This window comes from Colias croceus, chromosome 11 (genome assembly GCF_905220415.1).
Source record: "Colias croceus chromosome 11, ilColCroc2.1".
NCBI lineage: Eukaryota > Metazoa > Arthropoda > Insecta > Lepidoptera > Pieridae > Colias > Colias croceus.
The window spans coordinates 8,369,831-8,387,376 of NC_059547.1; the positions used below are offsets into that span (position 1 = coordinate 8,369,831).

Consider the following 17,546-nt stretch of genomic DNA (forward strand, 5'->3'; position numbering starts at 1 on the left):
AAATTTTTCATGTATTTGCAATTATATGACGCTTCTAGAAAAAATAATCAATTCACTTCAAGATATTTCCTAAAAAGTGTGCTAATTTGTTACACAACCACGTGTATTTTGGTCGATCATATAAAATCATAAAAATAGGCTAAAATAAAGATCGAAAACGAATTATTTATTAATGAAATTTCTGATTTTGGAAATAATTTTTATATAAGGATATGTATTTTGATGTACTGCAGAAAACGTGCTAAATTTTGGTTTTCTACTGAAGCCCTGTAATTATTAAATACATATTATATCTCAGAACTTAACGTTGCCCAGCGTTTTCTTTACAAACCGCGCTGCCCGCTACCCCGCCAGTCCTGATCAGGCGCTTGCTAACGTAGGACCTGTGTCAAATTATCTCCGCTCGATTTTACGTTTTGAGTAACGATAAATTATTGAAAATGGGTAACAAAACAAACAAAATTCGGAAGAAAGCAGTGTCAGTATCAAAAAAAAGAGTAAACTATAAGAAACGGTATGTAAATTGAGTAATATGATAAAAACGTAGTTACTTGATGACACAGAATAAAAATATCAGTTGGTCATAAAGTTTCACCTCGTATGCTTTTATTTCAAAACGATAAAAGCTGCGTTACTGTGAAATAAGAGTTTAGTTTATAATAATTTGTTTTATATATATAATACTAGTGGTCCGCCCCGGCTTCGCCCGTGGTACATATTTCGCAATAAAAGGTAGCCTATGCCCTTTTTCGGGTATCAAAATATCTCTATACCAAATTTCATGCAAATTGGTTCAGTAGTTTAGGCGTGATTGAGTAACAGACAGACAGACAGAGTTACGTTCGCATTTATAATATTAGTATGGATTATTATTACGTATAATTGGTGTATTATTTGCATAATTTTGGGGTATTATTATTAATTACAGTTGTTTATTTTAAGGAAAAAAACAATAATGATTATTAGTTAAAAAATAATTGATAATAGTCAAATAATAATGATTATTGACTTATAATAATTATTAATCACTACAGTAAAAGTTCCTTATTGGCGGGGTATATGTTCCATAAAATATATGCCTCGAATACAGAAACCGTGAATACGGAATGGTAATTATTATATGGGATCATAGGTTCTACGTTATACGTTCCTAGGTGACGATTGAGATTTTTTTCGTGTCTCATTTTTTTTAGTTGACATTATAAACTAGGAAGAGTGCAGTAGACGTTACTCGATCACAATTTTTGTAACGAATGTGAAAGACGAAACAATAAAACACGCAAAGCGGCTTTTACTATAAACGGAACTACATTTAAAAATATACTTTATTTATTGAGTTATAAGGTTGCTTCCATTCTGTTTATTTACGCTCCTTCTATGTCTCGTTTCAGCACCATACTATGCCTGATTAAATAAATAGATATTAGATAATAAATACAAGGGGAAGTGGGAGGCGGACACGCGCAGGCTCGCTCGCGCACCCTTCGCACACCTTACTGCCGCCACGTGATCGTAGTGATGTGACTTGACCAACGCTGTACTCGATAGTTTACAAGAAAAACTATATTTTAACATATTAATATTTGACTTTAATATTAAAACTCTTTTAAAAATATATTAAAAATAATTTTGTGTTGTGTTTTGTATCATACACTTTCTAATATTATGAATGCGAATGTATTATAGTGTAAATGTAAAGTATGTAATGTTACGATATTATATTTTAACCGCTAAATTGATTTTTGAAGGTTTTGGTAGGTATAAAATTGATATATATTTATATTGTTTATTATTTCATTTTAAATTATTAATTAATTCTTATTTTTATTTAACATTAAATACTATTATTATTTGATTTATTATTAAAAAATAGTACTAAACCCGATCTTTTATTTTCTTAATTTTAATAGTTAAGAAGTCCACACGTTTTTTCAGATATTTCAATTATACATTTTTTTTAAACTACTTATAATTAATAGAAGACTTTACATTATTATTTAAAATTACATATATTTATACTTTCTTCATACATTTCTCCTTTAATAACATATTGAACAATATATTTTCTTATGTTACATATTTATTTACATAACTTATCGATAGCTCAACACGCAATTGATACCTACCCATCCCTATTTGTCACACACACATTTATATAGTATCTATAGCTCATCTGCCTTCGATGCGCACTAAGCAATTTGTGCAATACACGCGCTCTATACTATTCTAATATTATAATACTCTAAGCTTCTACTGGTAGCAGCAAGTAATATTTATTAGTTACACCAAGTACTTCCATAATTATGTTGTGCTAATTAATAAATTCCTAGTACCTACTTATCTCTCAGTTTATAAAGTTGTAAATGCTTACTTTATTTACTTTTATATTTACAATCTGACACAAACACTTTTACATTGCTTACATAATAAAAATTGATCACAATTTACTTTTGATATATTTTACACTGTGGCATAGCGCACGTTACGAAAAACAAACGACGCGAGGAGCGCGAGGAGCGCGAGTCACGCGAACGGCCCCCCACACTTCACATCCTAAAATCTTGCCTCGCGTTGAAATACCTCGCGTTAACGTAACGTAGTAGTAGATAGTATTTTAAGATAATAAATACTGATTTGAGTTCGTCGTATACCATGATTTACATAAATTTAGAAGTTACATTTAATAGTTTTTTTAAGTCCTTGACAGGTAGGTAAGTTTTATTTTAAAACGAAATGTTGTTTTTCTTTATAATATAATGACCACATTTTTATTTGTTTGTTTTTTCAGCCTGCAACAAAATGTTTATAAATATTGTTGACTGCAAACATAGTCAATGTTTTTGCGACGAATCAAAACGTTCGTTTTTGCGACAAATCAAAACGTTCGTTTTTGCTCGCAATTTATTGTACCTACTATCTATACTTACGACAGTAAACTTTCCAGTTACATAGTATAAAAAACTCCTTGAGTTGAGGGAACGTCGCGCATGGATGGTTGATCGTTGCCGTCTTCTATCTATTTTTCAATACTTTTTGTGGTTACAAATTAACTAGTTGTGCGTGATTTTATCGTGGGAATCTATTGGTTACGTAGAGGTGTTGCGATGGTAATTAGTGTGTTTTTGGTTCGATACGTAGGAATGAGGTTGTAAAAGGTTTCGATGTCAGGTGTTAGGAATTATGAAATATAGTTAATGTTTCTTTGTAGAGAGTATTTCTGCTATTTCATTATAATGTACCGATGGTAAATTTATTTTCATAATTGTGATAATATTATAAAACGTAGTTAACATTTATTTTAAATATTTTAATATACAAACAAGTGATAATACTGCGTTAAAAACAACCGACTTCAAACTTGCACTTGCAACATTTACAAATATGTACAGACAAAAATGCTCATAAAATAAAAACTACTAGGCCTATCCGAATAAAATTTTTATGGGACCAATTCGACACCATCCCGCATCGAACAAAATAAGAATCACGTAAATCAGTTCAGAAACCTCGGCAGTAATCGGTGTACATACATAAAAAAAAAACATACCGGCCGAATTGATAACCTCCTCCTTTTTTTTGAAGTCGGTTAATAAGAAGTTCTTAGAATTTCAATATCGATTAAAAACATCTTAGCATCATTAATGTATTTGAAATAATAACAATCATTTTACAATCAACGATCTAACGTCACTAAAAACTAGGCACCTTACACATGCATAGTCCGTTCAATGAACTGTAAACTTGCATTTTGCTGATAAACACTGCATCACCTCACCCCTCTCACCTGGAAGTCATCAAGCCTTGTCAACCGGTTTCACCGTCTAAACAATCCAACGATCTATGAAACGCTGCGTAGGTATTACATTACGCCGTTCATATGGATATCAAAGCAACGATACCGCGCATATGCGCTACGTATGTAGCAATGTATCACATACTATTATTCGTATCATATAGAATAGTTCGCTATTGAAGCGGCCGCGGCTATCTAACGCGTAGGAGTCTCTTACTATCCTTATCGAGTTCTATGAAAACAGGTGAGACGCGTGCTTACGGAAGGAATTTTGCAAGTGAAGCCGAAGGTTTTACAGGCCTTAGAAATGGACTTGACGTATCATATGTCGGCCATCTATCGACATGGTGTTGAAATTTGAATACTTTCATTACGACGAAACAGGTAGAATACATTATTCGAGCTGTTTATTATTCGTGACAGTTAATATTTTTTTGGATTCATATTTAGAAAGTACCTATTGCGTATCTTGAATTAGTTTGTGAAAGTTCAAACATAAAATATAGCCTGTGTTTCGCGCAGCGGCACTTATTTGGAGACAAATAAAAGAAATTATATTTGCGCATGACGAAGGTTGATCACCTTTATTTCCTGTAAATAATAAAGATATTATAGCGCAACAGATGTGAGATGCATCTGCCGCGCATGCCATAAGTATATAGGTACCTATGGGGACATCCCAGCAAGCACATAACTTGTATATTAACCAAAAATATATACAGAATTATGACTTGAAGTTATATTAATTATTTAAATCGTCACTATCCAAATATAAGTACTTTATAAAGGCATTTGCTTCATCAAATAATGCTAACTGTTATATAATGGTTACCAAAAAATTGTTACAATGTCAAAAATCTTAAATAAACGTAGGATAATTCTAAATTACAGCTTCTAAAACAGCTTTCAAACTTATAGTAAGACTATTATCTTATATTGGTAATTTTAATAACGTTACGCTCTAAATAAGCATAAATAAATTATTTTATAGTGCCTTTGAACGTATGTTGGTTTTTTAAAGAATAAAAGCTTTATAATAGTCCATTATTGTGTTAATTTATTGCTAATCCTATATTAACATTGACTTTATAACAATTAATGCTTTTGCTCCGTTTTCTTTCAAATTTATTCATCTCTACAGTATATAGCTATATATTGATCGAAATAAAAGTATTGTTAGAACTATGAGTATTAATAACATCGTAATTTGAATTTGGTTAATGGATAAAAAGGCTTTGAATAAAACTAAAAAACAGGCGGATTCAAATGAAAACTTAAAAAGGAGTAACTATACTGATTTTATTAATAATAATTGTAGTAAACAAAAAAACTTCTTCATCGGCATCTTCATATTATGTTGGGAAACGCTTTACTTTGCAGGGCATGTTGGTTCTGAAAAGAACAAGCAAGTTGGTTTTTTAAATGGCTTAATTAAAAATCTTGGCTTATTTATTTTATACCAAGTAATTACGGTTCCCTGATAAGCTCGATAAAATCAGTCACTAATTATAACATATTTCCGAAGTGCTGTCATATGGCTGAACATAATAAGTGTCTTGTATTACACTATTATACGAGCTCTAATTTTTGTGACGAGCCATATTAAAATTAACAGCACTATTATGCTATCGTCAAATGCCTAAAGCTCTAATTTCATTTGTCGCCATTTGCTTTCCTTTTCCTATCTTACAAAAATAATACAAGTTACTAAGATCTGACTAGAAAGGGAATGAAATCATTTGTATTTTGTACCAATACCTTTATAAGGTACTTTAATTGTTAAAACTATTGCTATAATCTAAATTTTGTGATATTTGTTTAAAATAGGTTATATTTTATAAAAAAAAATATATACTAATAAAGTATATTAGCGAGGTCGCGTGTATTCTTTCTCAATAACATGTATATTTCACCCGACAAACTGATGCGCGCAGCTAATTTCACTCAAAACATTCAGAAATACAGGCGGTACTTACCCATCATTCAATATTAATTTTCACATTTAAATATTTCAAGTCCACATAACGTTGCACGATCAAAAACAGATCAATATATTTTTAAAATCATAAGATTTTCTTTTTTACAAAGGAATTACAACAGTTAGCATTGTTATGAAATTTTAATAACAGATTGTAATTTTAAAAGCTATATAATAACTGTAATGAAGTCGCAAAAAATGCCATTTGTTTATTCATGTGCTCATAACTGACTTAATTAATGATTTAATACGATGATTATAATGCTATTAAATTGCCTTTGTATAGCTCAACGCTGTCTAAAGGGGGGGGCCCAAATTTTACTTATAAGAGTCGTATAAAAGAAATACAGCCGATATACGATTTGGTTATAATGCTTTGTACATGAACTCGTGCTATCATAAGTTTGTTATAATGGTGTTTTGTGCTTGCTGGGATGGGTTCAATTTTCATTGAAATTCTTAGAAGTACATTTCGGTTTGCACTTTCTTATGTTTTATTTACTTTATTTTTAAAGGCAGCGTTTTACAAATATGGCCAATGTACGTCAATATGAAAATATATTGGATAGAACTTGATGATAAATATTCCGATTTTCTCGTTACTGACAGGTATATAGTTAATTTATTCAAATTTAATTCCATAAGCCCAGAAGCGCATTCCAAAATATATCGTCAATGTAGCAAACAAGAATATTCTCAGAATATTTGGTCACAAAAAATGAGTCAGCCTTAGCAGAACAAAATTTATGGAGAAACAAAACAATTTAATGAATCAAACTTTTTCCATACATAATGAGTATATCAATTCGCGGTATTACGTTTCTACAGTGTTGAGAATGAATGGAGTAGAAATCGGTATTTCTACTGAGTGCAGGTTCTCACGATGAATTGAGCACATTCCGTACATTTGACGACAAAGCTCACTTGAGGAAGAACGTTACGTCGACACAATACGGTCGTACGAGAGAAATGCTATTGTCTATAAAGATAAAAAAGTAGGAACCTAAATAATGAGGACACGCTTAATTACAGTTAACTAGTTGATTTAAAAAACGAACGTCTAGACGTAACATTATATTTACGCTGTGAAATTTTTTATCTGTGCGCTTTTGCTATAAAAGCGCGCCAATTTTTTATTTTACAACGAAATGGACATGCGGTTGTTATTTTTCGCAACAAGTTCAATTTAATTGCTGATAACTGAACCAGTTTATCCAGTGTTTTGAAATATAGATTAAGTAATAGATACACGTCAAACTACAGTTCTTTTTACGTTTTTACAAAAAATATAAAAATCGTAATCGCACCGTTGTTAACCATTACTTCGCAAACATGATATTGTATGAACGTATCTGAAGAAATGGTAAAAATTCAATAAAATTTGTATGTTTTACAAAACTGCAATTTTAATAGTCAAATAAAAACAGGTAAGTACGTACAAGTTATTTCCTTTGAGTTCCAGCTGCCTCCTAAATATTAATGCGGTCCACCCAATTTTCATGGACCGACTTAATGGAATGTAGAAATAAAACTGGTTTTAAGGAGTTAATCTGTGTACGAGATATTTTCTACTGCAGCCTTGGGACTCGGAACGCGGTTAGATAAAGAGTCTGTTTATAACCTAACTGCCCCGTTAGCCCTGAGTACATTAATAAATCTCTAGATTAGGATTGGTTCATAGGCTTACCTTAATCTGTTTAATTTAGTACATACATATACCTATAAGTACCAAATTGTTCATAGACTAAACAACTCTGAAAACTATCTTTATGGTGTTTATCATCAGTTGTCTTTGTAAATTATGCTTGTAATTTTTGCGCACTCTTTCAAATGAGGCCTTAGCATACTCATTGTAAAATGTACGCTATCCCAGTGTAATAAGAATGCAACTCGTTTGTTCCAGACATACGTGACACAGAACACAGATATAAACTCTCAAGCGATCCTCGAGAGCCTCAACAACAAGTACTATTTCTACACGCGGACGCGAGGCTTGTTCCGAATCTGCTATCCCAAGGAGCGACCTCCTTCTGGTGAGTACAATACTACTTTGTAACTTATATATATAGGGTATAGTTTCGTAAACAATGTTTCTATGAAAATCTATAATAAGGATTTTTATGCATTCTTAAGCATATGATGTGAAACTAATTAATATCAAAATCTATAAAATGCAAAACTTCATTTCAGTAGGAATTAAAATTAAAACGAGTTTTATTAATCAAAATATTTGACGTTTTCTCTTGTATACGTGGAATTCCACAAAGTAACATCATTTGACATTTACCAGAATTTCAAAAGAAAACGTTTCATACATATATGTAATGATGGCTCTACAATATTCTCACTGAAAATGCCGTTTCAAACGTTATTTTCGTGAACACGTTGAACTGTTATAATGTGATGTACTTCGTGTAAGCTAACTGAATAATTTTATGGCCTATTTAATAGCGACGAGAGGTGCCGTAATCATTTCATTCATTACCATAAACACGGTTGTAATGTACTAGAAATGTTTTTAATTTGCGTTTAACAATATAAATATTTTGTTGGAAAAAATTGTGAATTAAAAAGGTAGATAAGGCAAGTTTCTAAAAGGAAGAGGATTAGTGATTACCAGGAGGAAGGTGTGCCTTCCTTTTTAGTAAATCAATGTCTGCTAAGTGCTAATCAACATAATTAACACAAACTTAATAACACAAAAACATTTACGATAGTTCTTATTTTAATGGGTTTATTACATGGATATATTAATTATAATGAGTCAAGAATTTAACGTGATAATATAATGAGTTGTTATTTTCCACGAATGATAATTCTATTTTCCTCTTCGGTATTTAGTTCTCTAGTAACTTGTTATTTGTTTAAAATTTTCATAAACATCTTGAAGCGTTAAATCGATTAGGTACCTAATTAAAGTATTCATTGCTAAATTTTGTTGAATGTTTAATGACAAATTGAAGTCTCTACTTCAGTACCTCTGTACTGCTTTTGTTTTAATCGTAAAAATATTAGGCTGGTTGCAGAGCTTGACCGACCATCAGTGGACAGTTCGTACGTCAGTCGCGCTTGTCATATGTATGGAAATTCATAAAACCGTTCATAGCTAGACCGACCATACGCACGCGTATCGGCGTATTGTCATGCGTATTAGTGTCATATTCATAAACATTGTTGATGCGTATCGTCAGGACCGACGCACGGTACGCACTGATGGTCGGTCAAGCTCTGCAACCAGCCTTAGTATCTGTTTAAAATAGAAATCTAATGTAATAACGTTATATCTGGATCTTCGTGAATTGTATTTAGCCGGAAATTTGTGTCGCTTTCAAGGTTTATTACTTAATTAAAGTAGTCCGATGAAATAGATATCATCGGAAACTAAATCATATCTTAGATATTCATTTTCGCTTTTGTTATTTCGACATTTTTCAAACCACTATACCTACCTACTCGGAAAACATTAAATGATAAAAAACTCTTTTTTTCATAGTGGAAACATTTATTCATATAGAATTTACTTTCTTTAATAAAAGAGTATCAAGATTACTCGATTGATACATATGTACAATCTACATACTACATAGCTACAGTCTTTCTAAAAGGTCGAGCAAAGTTTTCTAACGCTCACTATTCCACTCTCTACATCATAATTACACCTAGGTACTGTTTGAAATGCATCCCACTCAACAACGCCAATTACAATAATTAATTGGCATTTTACGAAGCTCTTAAGTACATAAAATTAACAATCGTGATTTATTTAATTGCACGTACATTTCATGGCAATGATTTGACGCTATTGGAGCGAAAAGCGCATAGCTATAAGAAACACTAGTCTAATGGTCGGTACAGGAATATACGGTACCATAGTGTAGGCATGATGGCTACAATCAACAATGCTGTTATAATAATGAAATGCCGCGAATTCCTGTAAAATTTACCGCATCGCGTGACACAGATGAGTCCATTTGAGAGACTTAATAACTGATCAGTGTAAACTGTATTTGAAAACGTTATTTATGACATTAACTATAGTGTACAATTATCGTCTGGATCGTAAAATAGAGATAGTGTTTTATAGCGAAATTCCATTTTGTTTTTCAAGAATACTTCTAACATCTTGAGTATGAACAGAATGTGACCTTAAAACAATTGATCTTGATTAATTTTACCTCTCTTTTCCACCAATTAGATCTTATTTTTTTCCATTTTTAATCTGAATTCTTGTGTATGAATACACCCAGATATGAGGTCTGTAATTATTGGTGTTAAACCTTTATGCCGAGTATTGGCATTGTATAAATGACCCGCATGAGTCTGTACTATGCCAATTTAAATTCCTGCATACAGGTGATGCTATTTGCCTCCATACATAATCTCTATGTTCATACCATCCTATACACAATACTGGTGTAATTTACTGTACAGAGATTCTATGAAATGTGTCTATTAGATATAAGATACTTAGTAAATAATTGTAAATAATTACACGTCCGTAGATTAGAATCTACATTGATTTCAACGCTGGAATTCCTCTGATTTATCTCTAACGTTATTTGACTTACGCAAATTTCTCTAGAAACCGGTATGAAAGCCATTTAGATATAGCTTTAAAACAAATACCATGGGTATGAAGTTTATAAACTGGTGGTTTTGGTAGTTCGTTGTACTGAAGTTATAATTATGAGAAAATGTTCAGTTGTAAGTAAGAATGAAAGTGGCGGTTCGACCTTTGCTGGTACAAGTGGCCTCTTCAATGTTATACGCGTTTCCGCTGGGTCACGGAGCCAGGTTGTATTCGAAAGTGTGCTATAATTACACATCGTATATTCAGTGTGAGTGTAGTACACCTTAACGGGTATAGTGTCACTTTTCAATACGTGTATTTGGGACGCTCTATAACTTAATTGCTCTGTGAAGGTCTAGGCTGTGTATCATACGTGATATGTATGAGGAAGCACTTTCATGGCCGGATAAAATTGTGTGAATAAATTTTATGCATACATAAATTGTTGATGCGAATTTAGTAAGGTATAAATAGGTTGGAAACACGCAATGGTTATACAATAAGTAGATATTAAGATGCATATAGGCATTAATATATACGTACGTGACCATACTAAGTTAAATACCAGTTGATATAAAGATAGACCATGTTTGAGTATTTACAATCTCAAAATATCATATAATTAATATGTTATCTACTTTTTACTTAAAAATTAAAATCTGACAATGTATAAACTCCCAATAAAATTTCTTAAGATTGCCTCAAAAGTCTAAATTTTTCAACATTCTGTGTCACGGATATCGTGCGACATCTACCTATTCACAGTTGGTAAGTCCAAATATAATAAATAAAATATGGCTTTATATATCGGAAACTACTTTTAACGCATTGCCTTTTAAAATTAAGTTAATTATAATTATAGTGTCGAAACAAAATACCTATATTTTTTATAATATCAAGAGGTTTTGTAGACTACCTACTGATTAAATACTTACTTTTATAATTTTTGGGAACACAAACTAAAACGAAGAGAAGAATAAAATAAATATTTTTCTGTCTTCAATTTCCATACAGAATTTTTACATATCTCATTTCATAATTTTTCGTATAATTTGCATACAAATTCAAATAGTATTTAACAGTAAACGCAACAACTTACCTACAAAGCAATGGTAAAATTAGTTATGCCTTCTGTTTATGGAGGTCGAACCTTGACCTCCGTTAACTTCTTAATATTTTGACAATGCAGTCATTATCTAAGGTTTTATTGTTTTGATTGTATGGGACAGGAAATCGTCATTTCATGCCTACGCTTAAATTTGTGGAGGTTCGTGTCAATTGGCCTTGAGTATTACTAGCTGCCACCTACAATTTCATTAAGAACTAAGATGTACCTAGGCATCTGTTTTTAATGATAAAGGGTATAAGTACTGAAACTACCTCAATTTTCCAAAAGATATCTAGGTATCTAAGAATTAGTAGGTAGGTACCTATGTTATAGGAAGAGAATAATTAACTTTTCTTTAGTATTCCTCTTAACGCACTTGCATAAAGTGTGTTTTGCAACAGTCTTAGTGATGAAAAAAATATGAATACCTGTACCGTTTCATTTTTAACCACATACAATTCTAATCAACCATTTAAAAACAGAATTGATTGCAATAAATCAGCAGTATGATAGATCAAACAAACTAATAGTAATAGATGAATTGACCTCGATATTTGTCTCGGCGAATATTAAGCAACACCTATTTCAGTTAAACTAAGCTTGCCTTAATTCGCTAGAGTCATGCAACGCGAGTCGCGACCACAATGAGACGTGTGAAATAATTACGAAGGAGATTGTGTTGCATGCTAAAGCTAAAATAATAAGGCTAAGATTTTACCATGAAAGTAAATCTTAAATTGATAACATTTCACTTTATATTTCAAGGTCTAATAACTTTGTAACAGATTCAAGAACAAATGTAATTTGGCTTTCCGCTTTATTGGATTTTCGAAATTTCTGTGCCATCCTAATGCATCTGTAGGTACCTTAATAGTTTTAATTTAATCGTATCTCATTTCAAATGTACGTAGGTAATAATCAAAACTAGTTTAATAGTCGCAAAAAAGTCAAGGATCAATATAGTCAATACGTTTACTAGCAGAAGCTTTAAATGGTACGCAATCGCTCACGACCACGATTACTTATATGATTGATGACAAAATCGATATCTCGCAGATCTCGATTAAGACCTCTCGAATACTTTCTCAATTTATAGGAATTCGTTTTAATATCGTTTACAAGTCGAGTGAAATCTTCGTTCCACAAAGCCGACCGGTTATATGTGGCTTTGCTTTGAGATGTGACGGAGATGCGCTTATGCGGCTTATCGTGATTTTCCATTCAGCTTTGAAAGCAAACGGGAAAGTTAATGCTGAATATTATAGTGTGTAATGGATCTTTACTGCACATTTAACATATATATATTGTAGCGGGTTAAGCTGGTATTTAGATTTAAGTACATAATATGAATATTTAATAATCTGATTATTTATTTTGCCTATAGCTTCTTTGGCATGCACTGATAGTAGGGTCATCTCCAATGACATTTTTGTTTAGAAGTTAGTACACTGTTTTATATTAAACCAACATGATTACATGAGGGAACACCTGTGTATTGTCTGTACATCTTGACCACTACAGGTCATAAAAGATACTTTTATACTAAAGTGAAGAGGCTTCTTTCAGGCGTTGCCCAGACTATCACTCTTTACCAAGTGAGATAAGGATACGACCCCATTTTATGAAAGAATATTCTAGTAGGTATTCGTAAACCAACTATTTGAATTAGCAATTAGTATTTAAATATCACTAATTCCAACACAAGTTTAACATGTTTTATATTAAGTAGGTATCTATGTAATTACAGATCGTTAATTGTAGAAATATCTACACCATTTAATAGCTGTCAAACTACGATGTAAACCGATGTTTAACAGGAGGTTTAACCGTAGTCATGTTGAAAAGTAGGTTGATGGTGTAGGCCCGTTTCGTCTTGACAGAGATAAAGTGATATTACACTAGGTCCTGAAGTACGGGACTTTTATGTTATAGTCAATTGGCTGACTGTTCGATTAGGGACACAGTTAACGGCTTGTGTTATTAATGTCTTATTTTTTATAGATAACTGGAAATCGCCGTGTCACTGACGTGGTACATGGGTGAAAAAGCTATGCTCATCCAGATGTACATGTCTTTGTAACAAATGTGATACCTACAGATCTAATCATCTGTTTTTTTGTCAATGAGTTAGTAACTTTCATTCATACATTCTTACCAACTTTCCCGTTTATAAGTACGTTTAGTAGGATAGGACATAATTATACAATGGAAACAAACACTCATTCTCGACAGTAAATTTTTGCTATAATTATATATTGGAAACTATGTAATTTGGACTATATTTCTCATACATTATATGTATAGTCATATAAACCTTGAGGTTTTTGTTCACATACAAACAATATTAAGTTAATAAGTAACTAATTAATCTCGTAAGCTTTTGGAATGTCACATTAAAGTGAATATTATATATTTCAAGTTGCAATTTTTACGAGAACTTTAGATAATGACACAATAACGTGCCTTATATAATAAACAAAGAACATTCCTCTTTAATGAAACTGCAAGTGCTAAGGTTGGCTCAGATAAACTCACAAAGAACACCTGCGAATGTAGAATATTCCGTAATCATCGTAATTCGTAATTAATGTATTATTTATATAATGTTTGAATTTTGAAATATTCCAAATTATTCATTCTTTATTTAGTCTCGGCCACATTCAATTTTATGACGTTAGAATACCTATGTAACTTAAAATCATTTAGGAAATATAAGTTTTATACCAAATTAATCAAAATATCACATATTCTAAAATAATAAATACCAATTGTGGGAAAATCCTTGCGCAGTTTGATTCAATACATATATACATACCTGCGATTATAGAAGTATCAAAATGTCACTTTTGTGAATTTAATTCTGATGTATTTGAGCTTTGTTTAAATTTGTAATAACGCGTTAAAATAACCCGACAATATTTGTTTAACAAATTTATATAATTTGACTATAATATTCGTAGTTTTGTTATTGCAGTAGGTTATCATGTCGCTATAAAAAGTAACAATATAACGTCATATAAATACAAGGTTGTTCTGTAATGTTTCCGTTTACAACCTGCGAAAAAAACTTCGTACTAATCACACAAGGCGTGTGACGTCACGACAATTGTTTGTTAGTGCATTGCGTGAATTATTAGTGGATTACGATGATACACAATTATTTATAACTTGAGGATAATGGCACAGAGGGACTCACGTCTTCCTGCACTTAATTAAAATTAATTGGTGGTTGTAATTAATTTAAATAAATATGTTTTTGCAATATAGAAAAAATACCTACTCTTTACTCTTGATAAACAACATCAATGACAGTAAGAAGTAGGGCTTTTTAGGGCTTTACGGGCTGATGAATATTGAATTCCCATACCTACGTAGACGGAAATAAAAAGATCATTAATATGTTTCTAATTAATCTTTTCGCAATTTCAAATAGACAAGCGAGAAGAAAGTGTCGTAAAGCTATGCAATTGAATCGGTTTCTTATGAAAAATAGGCTTTTAAGTTATACCTAATTTCAAATTAATTGGATATGTCCAAATATTAGTTGATATTAAGGTAGTTCTTTTCAAAATTACATTTTTGGAAAATAACTAAGATGTTTTTAGATTCCTACTAGCATTGGAAAGTTTCTAAGTTAAAATATAGATACTTATAGTGTTTCTTCCTTCTCATACTCGTATTTAGAATTATGTCTTGCCAATACAGTAGCTGGTTAGTCCAAATCTTTAATCTACTAATTTAAAGTTCTTATAGACTTCGTTTCGCAAGCGCGCGGTCGGCCCTGGCGGTACAGCCATGTTGTAACTTGCTAACGTACCGTGAAGTATGCTTATATGTGCTTATATGTTGAGGAAGTTCGCCTTCATAATGTTTTGTAGTAAGCTAGATTAATAATAGATAAGGTAACAATTAATTGGTTACATTTTATAGGTTATTTTGGGAACCATAACTCGGAGACTACGCTTACCTTATAGCACAGCTTATAGTCAGCAGGTAGCCATCTATTGGTTAAGCTAAGCCTGTGGCTTAGCTACTAGCTACGTTAACCCTTAGCTGGTATCGCCTTTTTTGACAACACTAACGGTATCGTGGGTCAAATTCTACCCATACCAAACAATCTGTTGTAGAACGTAGATTTTTTATTATTTGTATAAAATATGGTTAGATAAGAAATAAAAAAAATGTTTTTTTACAAAATTAACTTTATTTAATTTTAGAATATAAAAAAAATATCATGTTTTACATGTATTTGTAAATAACCTTATTTTTTGGCACTTTTTGGTTAATGTGAACTTAAAACATAAAAAAAAAATAGAAATGTTAGAAAAACTTTAACTAAAATATATTTATGGCACTTCTCATATCTTTATTATAACAAAAAAACAAATTGCTTCTGAAATCAGCATAAAATAAAAAAAATGACAACCAAAACCAAAATGACTTCTACCATCAACTATCATCCTCATCTTCTTCACTCTCATCCCTCGTATTTTCGTTCCTCGTATATTTTCTATTATTCTCGTATCTCCTCTTCGTTTTCACTGTCGTCAGAACTTACTCCAAATACACTGTCTTCTAAGCAACAGCCAGATTAGGGATTGTCTCGATCGCTGATGATTTCTTCGTCACAAAGTTGGTTTACATTTGGTATTCTTTTATTTTTCAATTCCAAATCATCACTTAAGTCGTTCATCAACTCCTCGATTTGTCTGTCGTTCAAAAAGCCCTCCAATGTAGTACAAATAAACAATAAAACCAAAAAAGTAAGTAATTACACTCAGTGAAAAAAGTTACTTATTTGGTGTCGTGGGTCGAACGTGACCCAGAAAGCTACTTACCTCCGCTCCTAAGATAGTCACAGTTCTGCACATCCACCCCCCGCTGCAGCTAGCGACGCACTGAGAATACTTAGAAGCGCACAGTCGTTGCATAAATATTTAAAGAATTATAACGGAAAATGTTCGCTTCTGGGTCAAATTTGACCCACGATACCTGCTAAGGGTTAAGCTTGGTTTGTTTTATTTATTTAATTCTTCTAAATATATGACAGTTTTAAAAGTATAGTTGTAAAGTACCTAAGTAAGTATATTATGTGTGTTATTTTTACGCTTCATTCTAGTCTATACTTACACCCTAGTTTGCCTACTTGGATAATCTCTTAGAGAAAGCTAAAATTGCTGCAAGTTTTCTAAACATGAACAGCCAATTATATTCTTTGCAGTTAAAGTTATAATTTATAAACAATTAGTGTGTGAAGGAAAAATAAAAAATTGTATTCAAGGCTGTTCCCAAGATTAGAGCTTCCAAGTGAGAAGATGAATACAATATATTTTAATTTTTGCATATAATATATGTAATTTATATTGTATTTTTAAATCCAAGATTTTAAAATATTGTTTCTAAATAGTATAAAAATGAATCGGTTTAATTTGATGAACGTTAAATAATTAAAAATAATAGGTAAGTACTTACTTTCTCTCTCATATAGCCGACAAGAGTGTACTATTTTGGGACGTATTATGTTTTCGCCTACGGGCTACGGTGTGAAAGGCAGAATCAGTAGATTAATGGTGTATAGGTGTAACATTTAGATCCGTTAGCAAAGATAAAGAACTGAATCTTAAAAGAAAGCCAGAAACGCACAATACGAGGCCTTTGTTAAGACACAAACAATAGGTTTTCCTGTACATGTGCGACGCAAAACATCGTGCGGTGTCTTGGTGTTCGTATTATGGACCTAGTTTATGGAACTAGCTTTCCGCTCCAGGTTTTGCACGCTTTGTATAAAACTGTACAAAATTTTAACTTCCTGTTAAGTCTCTATAAAAAACAGCAGCAATAGGTATCTAATGCGTAGTTTTAAAGATCTTTGAACATAGAGACAGCAGAAAACGGCTTTGTTTTATACGTAAGTACTAAGTAGGTACTATGTAGTGATAGTGAAATAAGAGAATATGTAAATGGCCACTCTCCTAATAATTAACTTTGATTGCTAAATTTAAATACATAGCTGTAGGTGCCTGCTGCTAGCTACAATTTACTTTTTAAGAAGTTTATCAGTGACCTATATCTACATGTTACAACTTACATATGAAGC

At 31.7% G+C, this 17,546-nt stretch overlaps 1 protein-coding gene across 2 annotated transcripts in view; it reads left to right on the forward strand.

The window, feature by feature from the left end:
• LOC123695381 overlaps positions 1-17,546 on the forward strand; it is a 40,385-nt gene that overhangs the window by 9,817 nt on the left and 13,022 nt on the right. For both annotated transcript variants that reach the window (XM_045641212.1, XM_045641211.1), the window contains exon 2: positions 7,675-7,804. In XM_045641212.1, coding sequence (XP_045497168.1) covers positions 7,675-7,804 — 130 coding nt within the window. The remainder of the gene's footprint in view (positions 1-7,674; positions 7,805-17,546) is intronic.